Source organism: Polyodon spathula, chromosome 11 (genome assembly GCF_017654505.1).
Source record: "Polyodon spathula isolate WHYD16114869_AA chromosome 11, ASM1765450v1, whole genome shotgun sequence".
NCBI classification, from domain to species: domain Eukaryota; kingdom Metazoa; phylum Chordata; class Actinopteri; order Acipenseriformes; family Polyodontidae; genus Polyodon; species Polyodon spathula.
Window position 1 is genome coordinate 20,052,189 of NC_054544.1, and position 16,564 is coordinate 20,068,752.

At 35.9% G+C, this 16,564-nt stretch overlaps 1 protein-coding gene across 2 annotated transcripts in view; it reads right to left on the reverse strand.

Annotated features, from left to right (window-relative positions):
- The window catches only part of LOC121322745 (striated muscle preferentially expressed protein kinase-like), a 115,583-nt gene that overhangs the window by 74,267 nt on the left and 24,752 nt on the right, over positions 1-16,564 (reverse strand). For both annotated transcript variants that reach the window (XM_041263006.1, XM_041263007.1), the window contains exon 2: positions 1,143-1,247. In XM_041263006.1, coding sequence (XP_041118940.1) covers positions 1,143-1,247 — 105 coding nt within the window. The remainder of the gene's footprint in view (positions 1-1,142; positions 1,248-16,564) is intronic.

Genomic DNA, 16,564 nt, shown 5'->3' on the forward strand with positions numbered 1-16,564 from the left:
TCCACCTATACCCATTTATACACACCCAAAACACACAGGAAGGAGCTTCAATTATCTTTTAAAACTATTTTTGTTCCCTGACCTTTTCATGGATATTTGCAATCATTCCGAGTGTCGTTGCTTGAATATAAAGTTTTACTGGTTTTTCCCAGTGTAATCTGGTTTTTTTTTAATGGTTTAAATTGTCCAGCGTCAACATCAATGGAACTTTTAGAATCTTTTCGGTCCTAGTTCTGGTATGGAGGGAAGACGTTGTCTCCATGGCTATCACTAGCGTCTCTTCAGTTTATCGTAGACTTTCATTTCAAAATTTGACTCCCTCAGTTACATTATTTTGTTCTTTGAATGTTGAGCTTCTGCAATTTTTGCTGCAGATTCTTGTTACGTCAACTGAATTCGTGTTACTTTAAAGCCACCTTGTATTAACTGCTCTTTTCATTGTACTTGTCAGAACAAACTGGTTTAATTCTACAATGCCTGGCCAAAGTGCTTTATTAGGTTTCATATGCTATGCAATGCATAATGTAAAAAGACCAAAAATCACAACAGCTGCAAATTCCAATAGCAAATATCATAAAATGTAAGGGAATGTTGTTTGTTTGTTTGTTTTTTTTAAATAAAAAAAGTGATTCTATACTACTTGCTCTTTAAAAATGTTACACTAAAGCAAACAGGTCATGTTAAAAATGATCTGGTACTACACTATAAAAAAGAAAAGCCCTGTTTACAAGCTACATACTTCCTGGGTCATTTCACCTGGAGAGTGAAATTGCCCCCCACCCCTCACTGTCTTCTTTCCTGTTAATAAGCAATCAGCTGCTTCCCCTATTGACTGACATGCTTTCAGCCAGTTCCATGCTTTGACCCAGAAGACACTGCAGAGGAAGTGCAAGTGCAAATAGATAATCCTAAGACAATGAGACCTTCATTTAATGTCTGCTAAACATGTATTTCTTTCAACACTGCACATTTCAGACCTACTGTATGTGGCTAATGGAATTGTGAAATGGCTATGTTTTATGAATTGGTTAGCAGAGTTGGATAGATATGGAAAAGTGTCAACTACACATTTAATAAACTTTGATGTAAATTGGTTTTGCTAAAATTGCAACATAACAATTAATTCAAATTCTTCCAATTACCTGCAGGCACTCTGTGAACAGCCTGGTCCTGAGGACCACGGGGTCCTTCTTTTGTTGCCATGCCTATCTGAGGCTCAGCTGCCTCGTCTTCTGTGGTCTCTGAGTCTAAGGAAAGGAAAAGCCAGTTTTAATAAAATGTGAGGAACTGTAATGAAAAAGTATAATGAGAATGAATGGTTAGGATAGATTACAGGACATTGGATTTAAATTCATGCCTAAGCAGTAACCAGTGATACCAAATTCAAGATTCTTTGACTTATCAATATCATTATAAATACTGTTTAAAGCTGTCTTTTTTGAGTAAGCTGTTGTCCATAATGATGCTCTGAAGATAAAGACAGTATATAAGTATCTCATATATTCAACAGTATAATATTACATAACCATTATATATATATATATATATATATATATATATATATATATATATATATATATATATATTGTGAGATAGCAGGGAGGGGGTTAAAATCATTTGGGTGTTATGGGGTTTAATTGGGTAATTGTTTTATTTAGTAATCCCCTGCACCTGGTGGTAATTGTAAATTGGAGCCAGGTGCAGGGTATTTAAGAGAGGCAGCCAGTCTGTTCCAGGCTGCTGCTGAGAGAAGAGCCCGACTGTGTGAGTGAGCAGTCGTATTGAGGTATTGTGTAAGGGTGTGTTTTTGAATGTTTGTGGCAGGTAAACGGTTTAGCCGTCCTGCGTGATAGTTAGGTTCCTGTTTATGTTTAGTGAGTGCTCCAAATAGGAGCTAGGTGTTTGTTTTGTGTTTATTTCATTTGGTGTTTATTAAAAGTGCGCGTGAGCGCTGTTTCAGTAGAATCCTGTGTGTTGGGTCGTGATTCAGAAGGGAGAAGAACCCGTGAGAGCCTGTGTGGCAAGCAACAAGTTGACATATGGTACCAGAAGTGGGGCCCTTTGTTGCACACAGTGGTCAGGATGTTTCCAGTGAACACCCATGATAAGGAAGATGCTGCTTGGCCAGCGGGAGCCAACGGAGCTGCGGCAGGAGTCGCTAGTGAGCTCACCGCTACAGTGCAGCAGTTGCTGACAGCTATGCAGCATCAACAGCTACAGTTCCAGGAACTCGTCCTGAAAACCCTGGGGACTCATCGACAAACTGGACCCAGCCAGGTGCTATCCAAGATGACCCCCGACGACGACATAGAAGGCTACTTAAGGGTCTTTGAGCGAACCGCCGAGCGTGAGAAATGGGCCCCAGCAGAGTGGGCGATCATACTAGCGCCGTTCCTGTGTGGGGAGGCGCAGAAAGCCTATGTTGACCTAGACAGAGAAGCGGCTTGCAACTATCCAAAGTTAAAAGCAGAGATCCTGGCCCGACTGGGGGTGACTACAGTAGTTCGAGCTCGGCGGTTCTATGACTGGAAAAAAAAAAAAATAATTACCCAATTAAACCCCATAACACCCAAATGTGCATTCTCACAAGGTTTTTAGCAGGGAAGGATTTTAACCCCCTCCCTGCTATCTCACAATATATATCAGGGAAACAATGGCTCCTGACTATAACATTACAATGTGCAAGCACTTTATATTCTATTCATTTCAAATGGCCTTAAAAATAACGCCCAGTGTTCAAATTCAACATGAAATGAGTTTGGTGGTCTTAAGCTGTATGGTATTGTACACATCTCAAAAACACCAACATTTAGTGTAACTGGTGTATATTTCTTTGGCCATGAATTAGACAGGTAAGGAGACTTACTGCTCCCTTACCCCCAAAGTGCAACATTCTTTGACTGTGACGGAGTAGCTAAGGCATGTTTAAGTGGAAATGAGGCTCACATTTCCTGTGCTTGTTATGCTATCCTTGCGCTGTGGATTAACATAAAGGCCTATGTGTAATCTTACAAATCTGGCTTCTTTTTGTAGCCCCAAAATTCATCACCAAAATGATACATGAAATACAGAATGGGTTAAGAGAACAAGAAAAATAAAGAAACAAGAAAAAGTACAATGAGATACAAAAGGAAAGAAAGAGGAGGGCAAAGATGTGGAGGAACAAGTGAATGTCGATTAGAGTAAACCATTTCATTACCATAACTGTGCTTCCTGCAGGAGCGGAAAACTTCGCTTCCATAGTGGCAGCAAGAAAAAGCAGACAAGAGAGCACCGTTACTATAGTATCCAGAGTTCATGACACATGGTAAATTAGACTCATGTCAACCTTCACTATAGAACTGCTGCCCTGGCATCTTGGATAAAGGTTTGCTGTACTTTAAAACCCACCACTATTCAAAGCCTGCTTGACCACTACATTGATTACAATTCTCTCATTAAAAGGCTGTGTACTAAAGACTGTGTACCTTTTGATAGATACTAAAGACTTCATCTATACGCTTCTGAACAGGTTAATTAAACCACAGCTTTCATATACATGTAATACAAGAATGAAGACTAATTCCTGACCCTGTATCATGAGATATTGACTGTAGGCTAAAAAAAGACAGGGAGGCAGCATGGTACTGAGGTATATTATATCATGAATCAACAACAGGCAGAGAGCTTGATTTCAATTATATATCAGTACAGATTTTTTTTAAAAGGCAAGTACCTAAACATATTTGAGGTGCATTTTCAGGCTGGCAGTTGCTGTTTACTAATAGCTCTAAACATGCAGGCTGAACATTTCATTTCACAAGCTAAACAGTTCACATGGAAGCAACACTACATCATTGTGGGTACATTATTGCTCAGCATTTGACCGGAGTTGGCTTTTTAGACATGTAGCAAAAACGTACCTAGGTGTATAATACACTAATTCTGGCCTCCGGAGTTACAGCAATTCAGTCTGCATTGAGAGCTTTAAATGAGTGTCCATACACACGCATTCAGTAGAAATACAACTTAATGCCAGTGTGCATCATTCTTTAAAATACTATGCCAGGCAGATACTTGGTAACTAATATGTACATATTTATTGAATAAATGCCCTGTGTAAATATTACAAAGTACACTACAAAAGTGATCATTTTTTGCAAATTATTGTTTATATTGCATTGCTAAAAAAAAACCTACAATATCTTTTTTTCACACAATAGACAAATGCTCACAGATTCAATAAAAGTCTCTGTAGCAACAGAAGACTTGAAGTGATCAATCAACATACTTTTTTTTATCGGTTAACATATACCATGAATTAAACAATAGCTAAAATCAAAGACCAGCCATAGCCCTGTAAACCCTCATCTTAGACAAAAGCTTTTTCATTCCGACTCCTCCAGAGCTAGCTGTACCTTATCAAGCAAAGCCTTTTCCCATCACCCCGTGCCCCTCTGTTGTGTGAGATTGACTTTCTTTGATGAGCTGACACAGACTAAGAAATATCTTTCAATTGATTTCAGCCTGTCATTTTTGAAGCTAACCTGACACTCTCATATCAAAGCTTCTTGCAGGCTCTCGGAAAGCTGCTTGTACTTCTGCATTGCATATACAGCTCTCACCAAAAGTGTTGCATCACCTACAATTTTAGACAATTGAGACATACTGTAAAAAACTTTGTATAAGTCTCTTTTCTAGGTATTTTAGGGGGTCCAACAAAGGGGGGAGCGACTTATACACTGGTGTGACCTATAGGCTTTTTTCCTGAAATTGTTGTCTCAAAAAGGGGGGCGACTTATACACCGGTGTAGCTTATACACTGGTTTTTACAGTAATTAAATAAAATCTACATGAACCTAATTTAGATCTTTCATTTAACATCATTTAATCAAAGAAACTACAACATTTTATTGCAAAAGCCATAACAGCAGTACAGTATTTCATGTTAGAGTTTGAAATGTCACGTTTTTTCAATGTTTCAAAAGTATGTGGAAAATTACATATACTATGTTAACGTATCATTATTCAGCAGGTTTCATTTGAATTTATGAAGCAAAATTAGTTAATTCTATAGGGTAATACAAAACTTTTTGCTATAGCAATATGACTAGAATATTCATTATCCTCCAAAGCCCCTCTATCCATTTAAATTAATGTCGAGGGTTTTATTATAAATCATGCATTTCTGGACCAAGAATGTATTTAAAGGAAAAATCACTTCTGCTATACTGTAGTCTCCCTTCGCAGTTTGTTGACTTTAGTCACAAAACATTATAGGACTGTTTTTGCAGCATGTTTATAAACATTCTCTTAGTTAAAACAGTGCTTTGAAAAAGAAGACTAAGACAAGATAAACCCAACCTAAAATGTTTTGTGAACTGCAGACTTGATCAAATTAAACTAGGTCTTTAAAAAACATGAAATTAAACAGTCCTTAAGATTGGTGAATAGGGTCCTTTGTACACAGTAGTGGCTTGGTTACAGTAATTTCTTTCTGTCAAAAGCCTTATTCATAATATTACTGTTTCAAAGAACGAACAGGTTTCCTCATTTGCATAACAACTTGTCATTTTGACCCTGATTTATTACTTTACTCATTATAAAAATGAACAGGTAAACACAGGTTCTCCACCACAGTATTTCTTAAAGCATGCGGTGGTGCCAGCACACAATGACACCCTGTGGTTTTAGGGACTCAATTAACTAAGGTAGCAGTGTTCAGATATTTTTACAAGTTGTTAATTAATTACTTGTCAAAATATATTTCATTTTACCATTAGTCCAAAGTAAAAATAAACAATACTTGAATGCTGCCTATTTCTGTCCAACCTCAAAACCAAAACCCAGCTATGCTTAATTGTATTTAGAACTACAGATCATCTAGACTAAGAACTTTGTGTCCACTCCAGTGTTTGCACATTCTATCAAAATCAAAATGCATTTCATGCAACTCAGGGCAATAATTCTGAAATTAGTAAATTGTGTCTACCACAAACATAATTTCTTAAATAACTGGGTACTTGCCACCATTTCTGCACCTACATAATACCTATTGTACAAGTAAATGGCCTTTCCTGATGTTTTTACATTGTACCACCATAGCACAGGACATTTTCCTGTAGCTCACTTATTCCACCAGTTGTTACTGTGTCAGAATAGATAGTTATTGTATTGTTTTGTTGCCCTCTAATCTACAGTGCTACCAGATTTAGTTAAGTATTTTTATTTAATACATGTAATTTATAAGGCTGCTCATCAGTAGTGCGTATTCATTCTAAGTCCGAACACCAATCAATAAAGCGGTTTGTATTTATAATTCTCAACATCCATTAATGACTTTTTTCCATTTCAAAAAGGTAGAATTGAGTTCCACATGCAATACAAACTTTAAAACATGTACACAAAAAGCATATACAATGTAACCTTTTTTTTTAAAGACATGAAACATAAGTAAATGAAAATAAAATAAACACAACTACATACTTATCTTTTTTTTAAAGAATAATCACCATTTATTGCAAAGCAAAAGATACAGAATTAATAAAAATGAAAAGACGCTACCACTTTGAAGGAGTGCAAACCAATGCTTTACTCTTAGCACATTCTTATCTCCTACTAGCTTTATTAACATTAATATCAGCCCTCTTATTGTGTTGAGAATCTTTGGTAGAACATTAGATGACAGGGCATGTAAATATATTGTAATAACTGGGTAACAACCAATGGTTTCCGCTATTACACGGTAACTACTTACATGGAAAAGCACCTTTATACCAGATGTAATGACATGCTAACACCATGGTATAGACCATTACACAGGCCAAGCAATTGAATACTTTTACATTTATAGATCCTTAATAAGAGCAGGAGCAATGGGTAGTTACCAGTTATTAAATGGTTAAGTACAGTATGTTCTGTAATATATAGTGTTACTTCACTCGTTTTAAGACAGGACTTACTTAAATATATATTTATGAATTTAATTTACTTAAATTGGGGGGGGGGGGGGATTTGTATTCAGATACTGTAATTAAAGTAAATACGCTATTTGCATATTCCAAATTGGATTATAGACCACAAGCAAAGAAACAAAGAAAAAATGCAGTGTTAATATTGCTAGAGCTAAACAGGGGTAAGGAAACTAATGTTGGTCAGCAGTCCTTTAATGGGGTAGCATATGGTTCATGGGGTGAAGGGAAGGGGGCGGTGTTGTTACTTATAAACCCAAACACACCATGGGTAAACCTTCCAAAGGTTCGAGTGGAGTGTCTTGTTTTCTGAAAGATAAAGGAGAGAGATGTTAGTGACTATAAAGCAGGGCATGCTGTGCATACTTCATTTGTACATCCTCTCTTAGGTGCTTGTGTTCAGCACTTTGCATAACTTATTTGTCTGTTCTACCAGCACAAACCAGCTTTTCTGAAAGATATTCCCTCTTCATCCTTACTCTAACCCCCAAAATATCAGAAGTAACACCATAGCTAAAATAACATACAATGTCTTAATTTGTGCTTACTTTTAAGGCTTAGAAATAAGAGAGTTTGACAAAACATCTATTTGACTTCTAATTAATCTGTTGTTTGCATAAATATCTATAACGTTGAGTTGGAAATCGGTTCATGTTTTTAAAAGAAATACACTGTAGCTTCAGAACAATAACATTTCCAAGCCAAAACTCTGGTAGGCCACATGTTGAGTCAACCATAGGACGTGATGCATAAGCAGTTTAAGTTTTCTTTTCTTTTTATCTTTAAATGTGGTATGCCCAGTTATGTTAGGGGATGCAGTGAGGAGAAACTGTCATAGCCGGTTTTGCCTTTCTAACCTCCTGGTGGAATCCCCAGTGAAGACTGGCAATTTCGCATAGCCAGGACACAAACCTGAGTTCCCCTGACTGGATGAGTCACCTTGCACACCACACAGCTCTGCTTTATTGCTTATAACTGAAACTGCACCCTTGAGAAGTTTACATTTTCTAAGGCTATAGAACAGAAGTTGAACATTTGAACACAGTTAAACAAAAACATCTTCAGCACAAAATAAGGGGACCAGAGAGAACATTTCTAATGCTAATAGGAAAGAAAAAAGAACTGAATCCTGAATCCTTAAATATCACTGCTTTAAAAGGGAGCCCCTGTTCAGTACCTAGTGGAATACCTGAGAGAACCAAGAGAGTTGATCTATTGTGCTATTTTCTCAGACATTTCAATGTTAAGATATCAGCCACATAATTCAGCACAAATTGGCAGTTTCTGCTTGAGAGAGGCTGAATGGCATGTCAGATTTGAGATATGCGTGCAGTGACTCACATGGCACCAGGGTACTGAAGCTTATCATGGGTAGGAAATTTGAAATGTAATTACCACACCTTTAAAGAATCTTCAGAAAGGAAGATAAGAAGATGTTCTAAAGAGGCAATGAGATTGTTCTTTTTTTATTGAAACTGTCTTAGCTGACTGATCCACAGATATTCTTTCAAGGCACCTACCTTCTTTGTGCTTGAAGGTTCACTGATTAAAAAATGAAACTGGATCCCTTGCATATCTGTGTTTACGTCTGCATTGTGCCATTGAGGTTTGCATGTGGGAGGGAGTGCGTCTGTCTCTGATTTTGTGTGCTTAAAACTCGTTTAAATCAGTGAAGCAGATGTTGCAGGGAGAGACTGAACCTCTCATTCTGCACTGTAATCCATTAGATACAGAAAGAAACAATACCCTAATGGTTGCAGCAAAGCTGAGTGAGTTCACATTATTTCATGAAAATGCTCCTTAACACAATTATCAATGCCGGGTGGCTGTGACACTTCAGATACCAGCATTGCCTCCAAGAATGTGGCTTCCAGAAAAGGAGGCCAGAAGGCCAAAGCCTCCAGATTGAATTCCACTGCTCTTTTAAAGGACTTGGTTCTAACTTAAATTTCCTGTGGAAGCCATCAGCTAGTAACCTTTTAAATATCACAATGATTGCATTTACTCTGCAATGTTTACAGTCATTCTTAGAATAAAACCTGCACCTTGTTTATAACATACATCCCTTGTATAACATACAGTAGATTATTAGGTTGCCTTTGGTACATATCTTCTATAATACACACCTCATGTGCACGACCCAATCAAAAACACTGTATAGACTTTTTTGCAGTTGCACATAATGCCTCACGCATGGTAGAGTTAAAGCTTGATTAGCCGTGGAGTAGGTTGGAATTGAAAATCAAGGGGAAATTGATTTGTTCCCCAGTGTAACAACTCTATAAACCACTGACAGAGAGAAAAGCATGTGGTTTGCTGGTTTTAAACCTTACCCTGGTGTCATCTGAATATTACAAGATCCTCCCTGGTTTGTTATTGAACTAATGCATCACAATCCCTATTATTTTTTAGAGCAATATTACACAACTTGTTTTACTGTTTGTGAGTTTGTCAGTATTAGTATAAAATGGATGTGTAAGCTAGGTTGTAAATAACACCATAGTGGGTTTCAGTCTGGGTTTTTATATACCGGTAAGCCTTATTTACACATAACAACTCAAAAACACACCAGTTTTCTGAGGTGGTATGTAAAAAAAAATGTGTCCTAATGTAATGTGGAGTGGCTAATTTATTTCAATCCCTGAATCTCTCAACCAGGAGTAAGGTTACATTGTTGACAAAGGGTAAGAGGTACTACAGGTTTGAATTGAATGACGCACAACACTGCAATCTGCATAGTTTTTAAAAATCAGTTAAATTGCATACTGAAGCCTATGTCACACTTTGTTTAAAATAGCCTTTTTTCATTAATTAATTAAAAGGGTTGTTATTAATGAAGCCATTCTCATCTATTTCTAAAATGGTTGTAGCTAACAAATTGATTCCATAAATATGGTACTGCACTAGGTTCAAGAAATCAGTTTGCAACTTGTACTTATTTAATATTCTCTATCCTGGAGAGTGAATTTTCCCTCCACCCCAACCAGTTGCTTCCCCTATTGACAGACATGCATTCATCTAGTAACTTGCTGTGACCCAGAAGACACTGTTGAGGAGAAATGACGTAGAAAGTGAAGGTGTAAAAGGCTTCCTGAAAGCAAGGTAAGGAAAGTGAAAACTTGCTTTAGCTTAGTGTAAAACAGATATCATGGTTTAAAACTGAACCAAACTGCACATTTAAGTGTATGCAAGTGTAATATAGACAAGCGTGTAACATAAAAAGTACAGTACATTATTAAAAACTGTTAGACTATTCAAGGAACTACATGGTACAAACTAATGGAAAGCACCACTAACTGTACACTGGTAATTATTGGCTTTTAATGTAAATTGGAAAATGTCTTGAATTAACCAGTTCTGTTTTTCTGTTTGTGTTTCAATTTAATTACCAACACAGAAATGCCTTGTAGTTGTCAAAAAGACAGCACTTGACCCTTGCATTGATTTTTTAACTAGAGTATGGGGAAATTTATGTTTATTTACTTAATTAAATCAATAATGCACCAAATGATTGGGAAACTGTTGAATTATAAATACTGTGTCATATCAAAACAGACATTATGAATGTAATATTCATTCTTTAGTCTATTTAATACATAACTAACTACACCTATTATAAATATACATTTATACTGTAATAAACACTCTCTTTATAAGTAACTTAACTGTGTTTCAAATGTGCAAATGTTATGCTGTATATTAAACATATTGCAATTAGATACAACTTTGACCTTTGGCTTCAAACCTGTGTCGCCAAGGGGTTTATTAGAAAAGTGACCTGGTATGGCCTGCCCCTTTTACAGTTACAAAACTCAAACAGATTGCAAATTACAAATACTAGTATTACTAAATATTGAGATAGTTATTTTCTTTGTAATAAAATGTTAGTGAGGAAAACCTCCATCCAACCCTTAGTAACTGTCCAGACATTAGATATAGGCACTTAGCATTGAACACGGGCCCCATTTATAAAAGATTCTTATTACTTAGTGCTTTCAAGCTAAAGCTACAGATTGCTTTACATTACATGTCATTCTTAAATGTCAATGAACCAGAAACTGGAACAACAAATTTGTCATTTTTCATTTTTTTTTTTTTTTTTTAATTAATCTTTTTGAGGATACTTCAAAGTTAATAATGGTTCTTTATATGTAATAATTAGATTTTTAGGTTTTTCTTAAACTGATGTTGCTAATGACATTCTATTCAAAGAAGTCATCAACTGTACACAGATTTTTCCTATTATCCTCTTGACACAGAGAGGTTTTATAAACCCTAGCGGAATCAAGCTCTACACATTGAAGTGTAGTTCCCATAACCTTTTTTAGTACCCATGACAACAACATTCAAATTGAACATTTCTATAAGAATAAAGCCTTCGATAAAAACCAAATGGATGTGAAATATATTGGACTGTATCAGATCATATTTTGTTTTTAGCCATTCTATCCAATAAAGGTCTCTATGGAGTCTAAAAATATATATTTTCTCTATGTTTTATATTAGTGTACATCAGGTTATAAAAAATATATATTTGTTTAGAATATATTTCAATTATATAACAAAATATGTTAATATTTGTTTTAGATTAATTTTTTTGTATACAGGAAAACTGAGTATTTTATGTTGTAGACAATCTGAAAACTATAAAATCTCTTCCTTTTTGCGTTTACAATAAGAAACTAAATCACCATTTTCTGACAAATGATTTAACCTTTGTTTTAAATTTCCATCAATCTTATCAGTTTGCCCTGGAATCTATACATATATGCTTCTCTGTCCCTCTGTCAGTCTCTCTGGCTATCAAGATCCAGTTACCTTCCATTCGCTGTCTTTTCGATTGGGAATCTGTAGCTTTAGCCAATCACAAGGTGAATGTTCTCAGAATGTCATAGTATTTTTTGAGGTAATACCAAGTTTCTGGCTTTGGCAGACATTGTTTCTTGTAATCTCTGCTTGTCTACTCAGATATAGATCTGGCTAGAAAAGGATATGAATGATGTCTGCCTGTTTTTATACTTAAACAGAGATTGATAACGCTTTTTATCTCCTAGATTCCATAATAGGAGATATGATTATAAGACTGCAGACATTCTCAAAGCAAAAACCTTTTCAATTTGTTGTGTACCTGAATATACTATAGGAGCTTTTGTCTGAGAATATTTCTCTTATTACCTATATACTAAATTAGTTTGTCTACCCAAAATAACCTGCTAGAAAAAAGAAGGGTGACGAGAAGATAAATCAATAAAGCTTTGAATATGTTTCATAGAAAAAAATAGAGAACATACAAAAATCTAAAACAGATAGAGTAGAAGCAATGGATTCTGAGATGCAGGGAAAAGAGATCTCTTTAGAAGCAAGACTGAGATTCTAGCACTCCGAGTTAATGACATAGCAACAAGAATGGAAAGAAAACTGATTAAAGGTAGTGTCGAAGAGCCCAGTTGTGAAAGACTGTGATGTCAGTAATGTCAAGCTTGTTTTAGTACAGTTTCAGGTGCTATGTTCATTTAATGTAGTCAAACGAGGGATCCACGCTTCTTAATCGGCTGTTTTTTAACTGGAGTTGTTTCTGGAGGGGTGTTTTGGAGTCTACAAATTCTGCAAATGGAACCTCACAAAACATGTTTTAGTCTGTTTAATCTAAACAAGGCTATATCTAAGTAAAGCTGTTATTGAAATCAACATAATCAAATTATGTTTTCCCATATTTTTACAAAAAGAAAATGATCAAAGATTGTATTAAGTACATAACAGCTGAGATCTGACACTGTTGAGAATCATTTTAAAAGACCCCATTATCTTTAAAGTGTATAAAAAGCATTTTTAAATTTTGTTACCACTGTTCATAGCATCCTCTATAACGCCTTAGTAATATCTATAAGTATGTACTGCATAAAGAATTTATAAGTTACATTGTAAGGGGAAGGGGTGGTGGCTGCACAGTACGACATCTTGGTAATGCTATTGTTCCCAACATTCCCAGGTTGTGGAATAATAATACATGTTTGCATTTTGAATACAGGTATATCTCTAATTCTAATATTGGTTATTCTATTCTTGTGAAGGTCTTTTTGTTTGTTTACCTTGCATAGTTGGTAATTCAAGTTAAAAAATGATTGTGCTTTCCGTATGTCTTGCATGTATAAAAAACAAACATAGTCAAGCTTTATATGGTACTAAAAAAAGGGGAAAGAATGGATTTCCTCCCAAAGGCACTGGAGCTCCCCACGCCTGGGGAAAGATAAACAACATGCTAATTTGATGATCCTGAAGGAACTTGAAGGCTAACGGTGGTCCTCTTGACAAATTGTTTTCTAAACACATTCGGTTTACTATACTTACCCTGCAGACAGCTCTCCAGACAGTTCATTTGTCTAGGTTGGGAACTGAAACCAAACTGAAAATGTAGCCAGAAGTACCTTTGGAAAGGATTATCCCTAGTACCAATTGGGTTTATGTGAATTAAAGAGACATCATCTAATAGATTTACAAGAAAGACTTCCTGTACGCACTGAAATGCTGATAGCCCCCTCCCTCCATACCGCTCTCACCCCTCTATTGTTTGTATTGAATGACACAGAACAAACGCAGATGCTTAATATTATGGAGGATGGGTGGGGCACTTCAGAATATTTTACTGCCACTTTTAATAAATTACACCCCTCACATGCACGTCATTTTTCTAAAAGAAGTTATGCACAACTAAACAATAAATATGAACTACATTAATAAAGAAACACTGACCAAACATGTTGTTAACAAAAAAAAAAAAAACTAACAAATACAAACTGTAAATTCTTACCTGAAATCGTTTCTTCGCCCAAATTTTTTTCATGGTGACGATGCGTTCAGATTCCGTTTCAGCAGTGACCAAACCAAACACAAGTTTACAAGGTGGTAGGTTTTCTTTCACAGCTGGATCCTCTTCGGGATTTCTTAGATTAACCTTTTTGCAACTGGTCCCTTAGCTCAAGGTCTGTAAACAAAACCTCCCTTTTTTATTTCTTTATGTATGCACTGTTAGAACAAGTGCTGCAATCTTCAAGTTCAAAACAAAACACACAAAACCAGTTTTAGTACACAGGATGGAAAAAAATAAATAAAACAGTAGAAGCTTTAAAGAAAACAAGCTTCAGTACTTGATTAAATCTCCAAGCTCCTAACTAAATATATTCCAGAGAGATGGCTGTACCATTAGGTTGGAAGCCACAGAAAATGCTTAAATCGTAGCTGAGGGGGAAAAAAAGCAAAGATATATGCTTTAAAAGATGACTGAAATAAATTTAAAGTCTAAGAAGCCTCACAAATAACCAGACGGCATCATAAAGCAAAGCATTTTAATAACCCTTCCTTCCGAAGGCGACAACAAATGAATCAGCCCCCCCCCCCCCCCCCAGCTTGTGGTGAGAAACAGCAGTTTTAAATTCTCTTCTCCAAAGACCCTGTGTCTCTCTCACAGCAGCTAGAAGATGATTGCAGAGTCTCCAACATAGCCTCAAGCCATCAATTATGAATTCAAGATCAATTGTTGTGACGTCAGGCTTTCCTGGATCAATGCTGCTCTTGTGATAAGTAGTGACTAACCATTACACAGATAAACACTGCTCTTTTTATTCTCTCCCTCTCTCTCTCATGCACCGCCTCCCTCCCCCCTTTTTCTATACCACCCCCTCTTTCTCCATTTCTTTTTCTCCCTTTCCTTCCTACTACACCCTTCTCTTTCTTTCTGTTTGTCCTGTCTCCATTCCATCCTCACTCTTGCTTTTTCTTTTCTCTCTCAAAGTATGAAAACACTTGAGAGGAACACACACACAAATTTAAACTGAACACAAACTAGGTATTTATTTAATAGAGATATGAATACAGGCCACTTATGCAGGTTGTGTCCGGTAATGCCACTAGTTTGCATACCTTACCGAAAACCTATTGCAAAATGATCCAGTGTCCTCTGGGGCACATTTGAGAGTAATACATAGTAGAGATTAAACCCCCCAATACAATAATCAGATGGTGTTCTAGACCAACATTTCCTTTTTAATTGTGTCATTTCCCTATAGATCTCCATCTTAATTTGTGTTAATTTTGGATACATATGTCATTTATATTTTCCTAATATTTCATTTTTGAAATCCTTAATATTGTATTTCAGTATGTGTGTGTGTTCTGTATGATTATGCTTTGCATAATAGTGAGGTGGGGGAGTACATAAAGGTCACACTATGCATTAAATCCCATAGGTAAAGAATTGAAAAAATCTGCAACACTGATGTGCCTCCCCACCAAAAAAAACTGTATCTAGGATTTTTTTGAGAAGCATTTTGTGCTGTTTAACAGTTAGTGAGCATTGGAAATAATGATCTAGGCAGAAACAATAGAGAATCCTGAAGAACACACAACATAGAGAATTAAATCTATATCGGGCTACCAGTGTGTAACTCTGAATAAACCTTAGCAAAACCATGCAACAGCAAAACAATGGATTTAAATACAATTATATCTGATGTGGTAACACAATAACACAGCTTAAAAAATACAGATTTTGTTTCTGTTATATATATATATATATATATATATATATATATATATATATATATATATATATATATATATATATATATAATTAAAGCTGTAAATACTTTGCTTAGTTGCTCAGAATAAAATCAGCTGGGAATCAGGTTAATGGAATTCAGGATTCTGTAATTGAGTAAGAGGGCACTTTTCAGTGCCTTTATTCTCTTTTCCTCTTGTCCCCAGCTGCTCAGTGCATTGCATGTGAAGACCCCCCTCCCCCTGGGCGAATGCAGCAGACTGTAAAGGCAAGCAGTTTTAACATTTAATCCACCATGAGCAATATGCAGAATTGCATTACAGTTCACCAATAACCTGGCACAGAAAAGGTAAAATTGCTGTTTTATGGTGTAACTCAAATATAGTACTAAGGATTGCATTTCTTAAAATACTGCTCTAAATGTATTTACAGTCTATTACACAGGTATAACTCAATGTAATAGTTCAAACTTAAAGAAAGCAGCATCATACCCGTTGTAGTGTTCTGTATGATAAATTGTGCTAGCATTTCAATACTGTTCTGCAGCTTACTTACTAAGTACCTGTTAATATCAAAGAAGTGATAAACAGACATTGCCTGTAGTAGCTTTTGATACCGGAAATGTTATTTAAGTATAGCATTTATTTATTTTCAAACTCAACAACTGGAAATTAAAATGTACAATGTCAAGAATACAATTAATGTTATCATAATTCTAAAAAAATATATAGGCAGTTGGCTACAGTTTACGAGCACCATGGAATTGTCTATGTGTGCTGATATATATATATATATATAAGCAAACAACAGGGGGTCTCAAATCTTCCTCTTGTTTTATTGCTTCGCAGGTGTGGGAGCTGTCAGAGTTGTAGGATGCATGAAAGATAACGTTATTAAATTCTTAAGTCTATTCCGCAGTTGTTTACTGAGCCGTGTACCTAGGGACAAAAGAACCGAAGCAAATTCCACACTGTGCTCCAGTGCGCAAAACTTTTCATCTGGATAACAGTGATCTGGATTTTGTTTTTCAATATTCTGTGTTCCAGATTTATTTTATCTG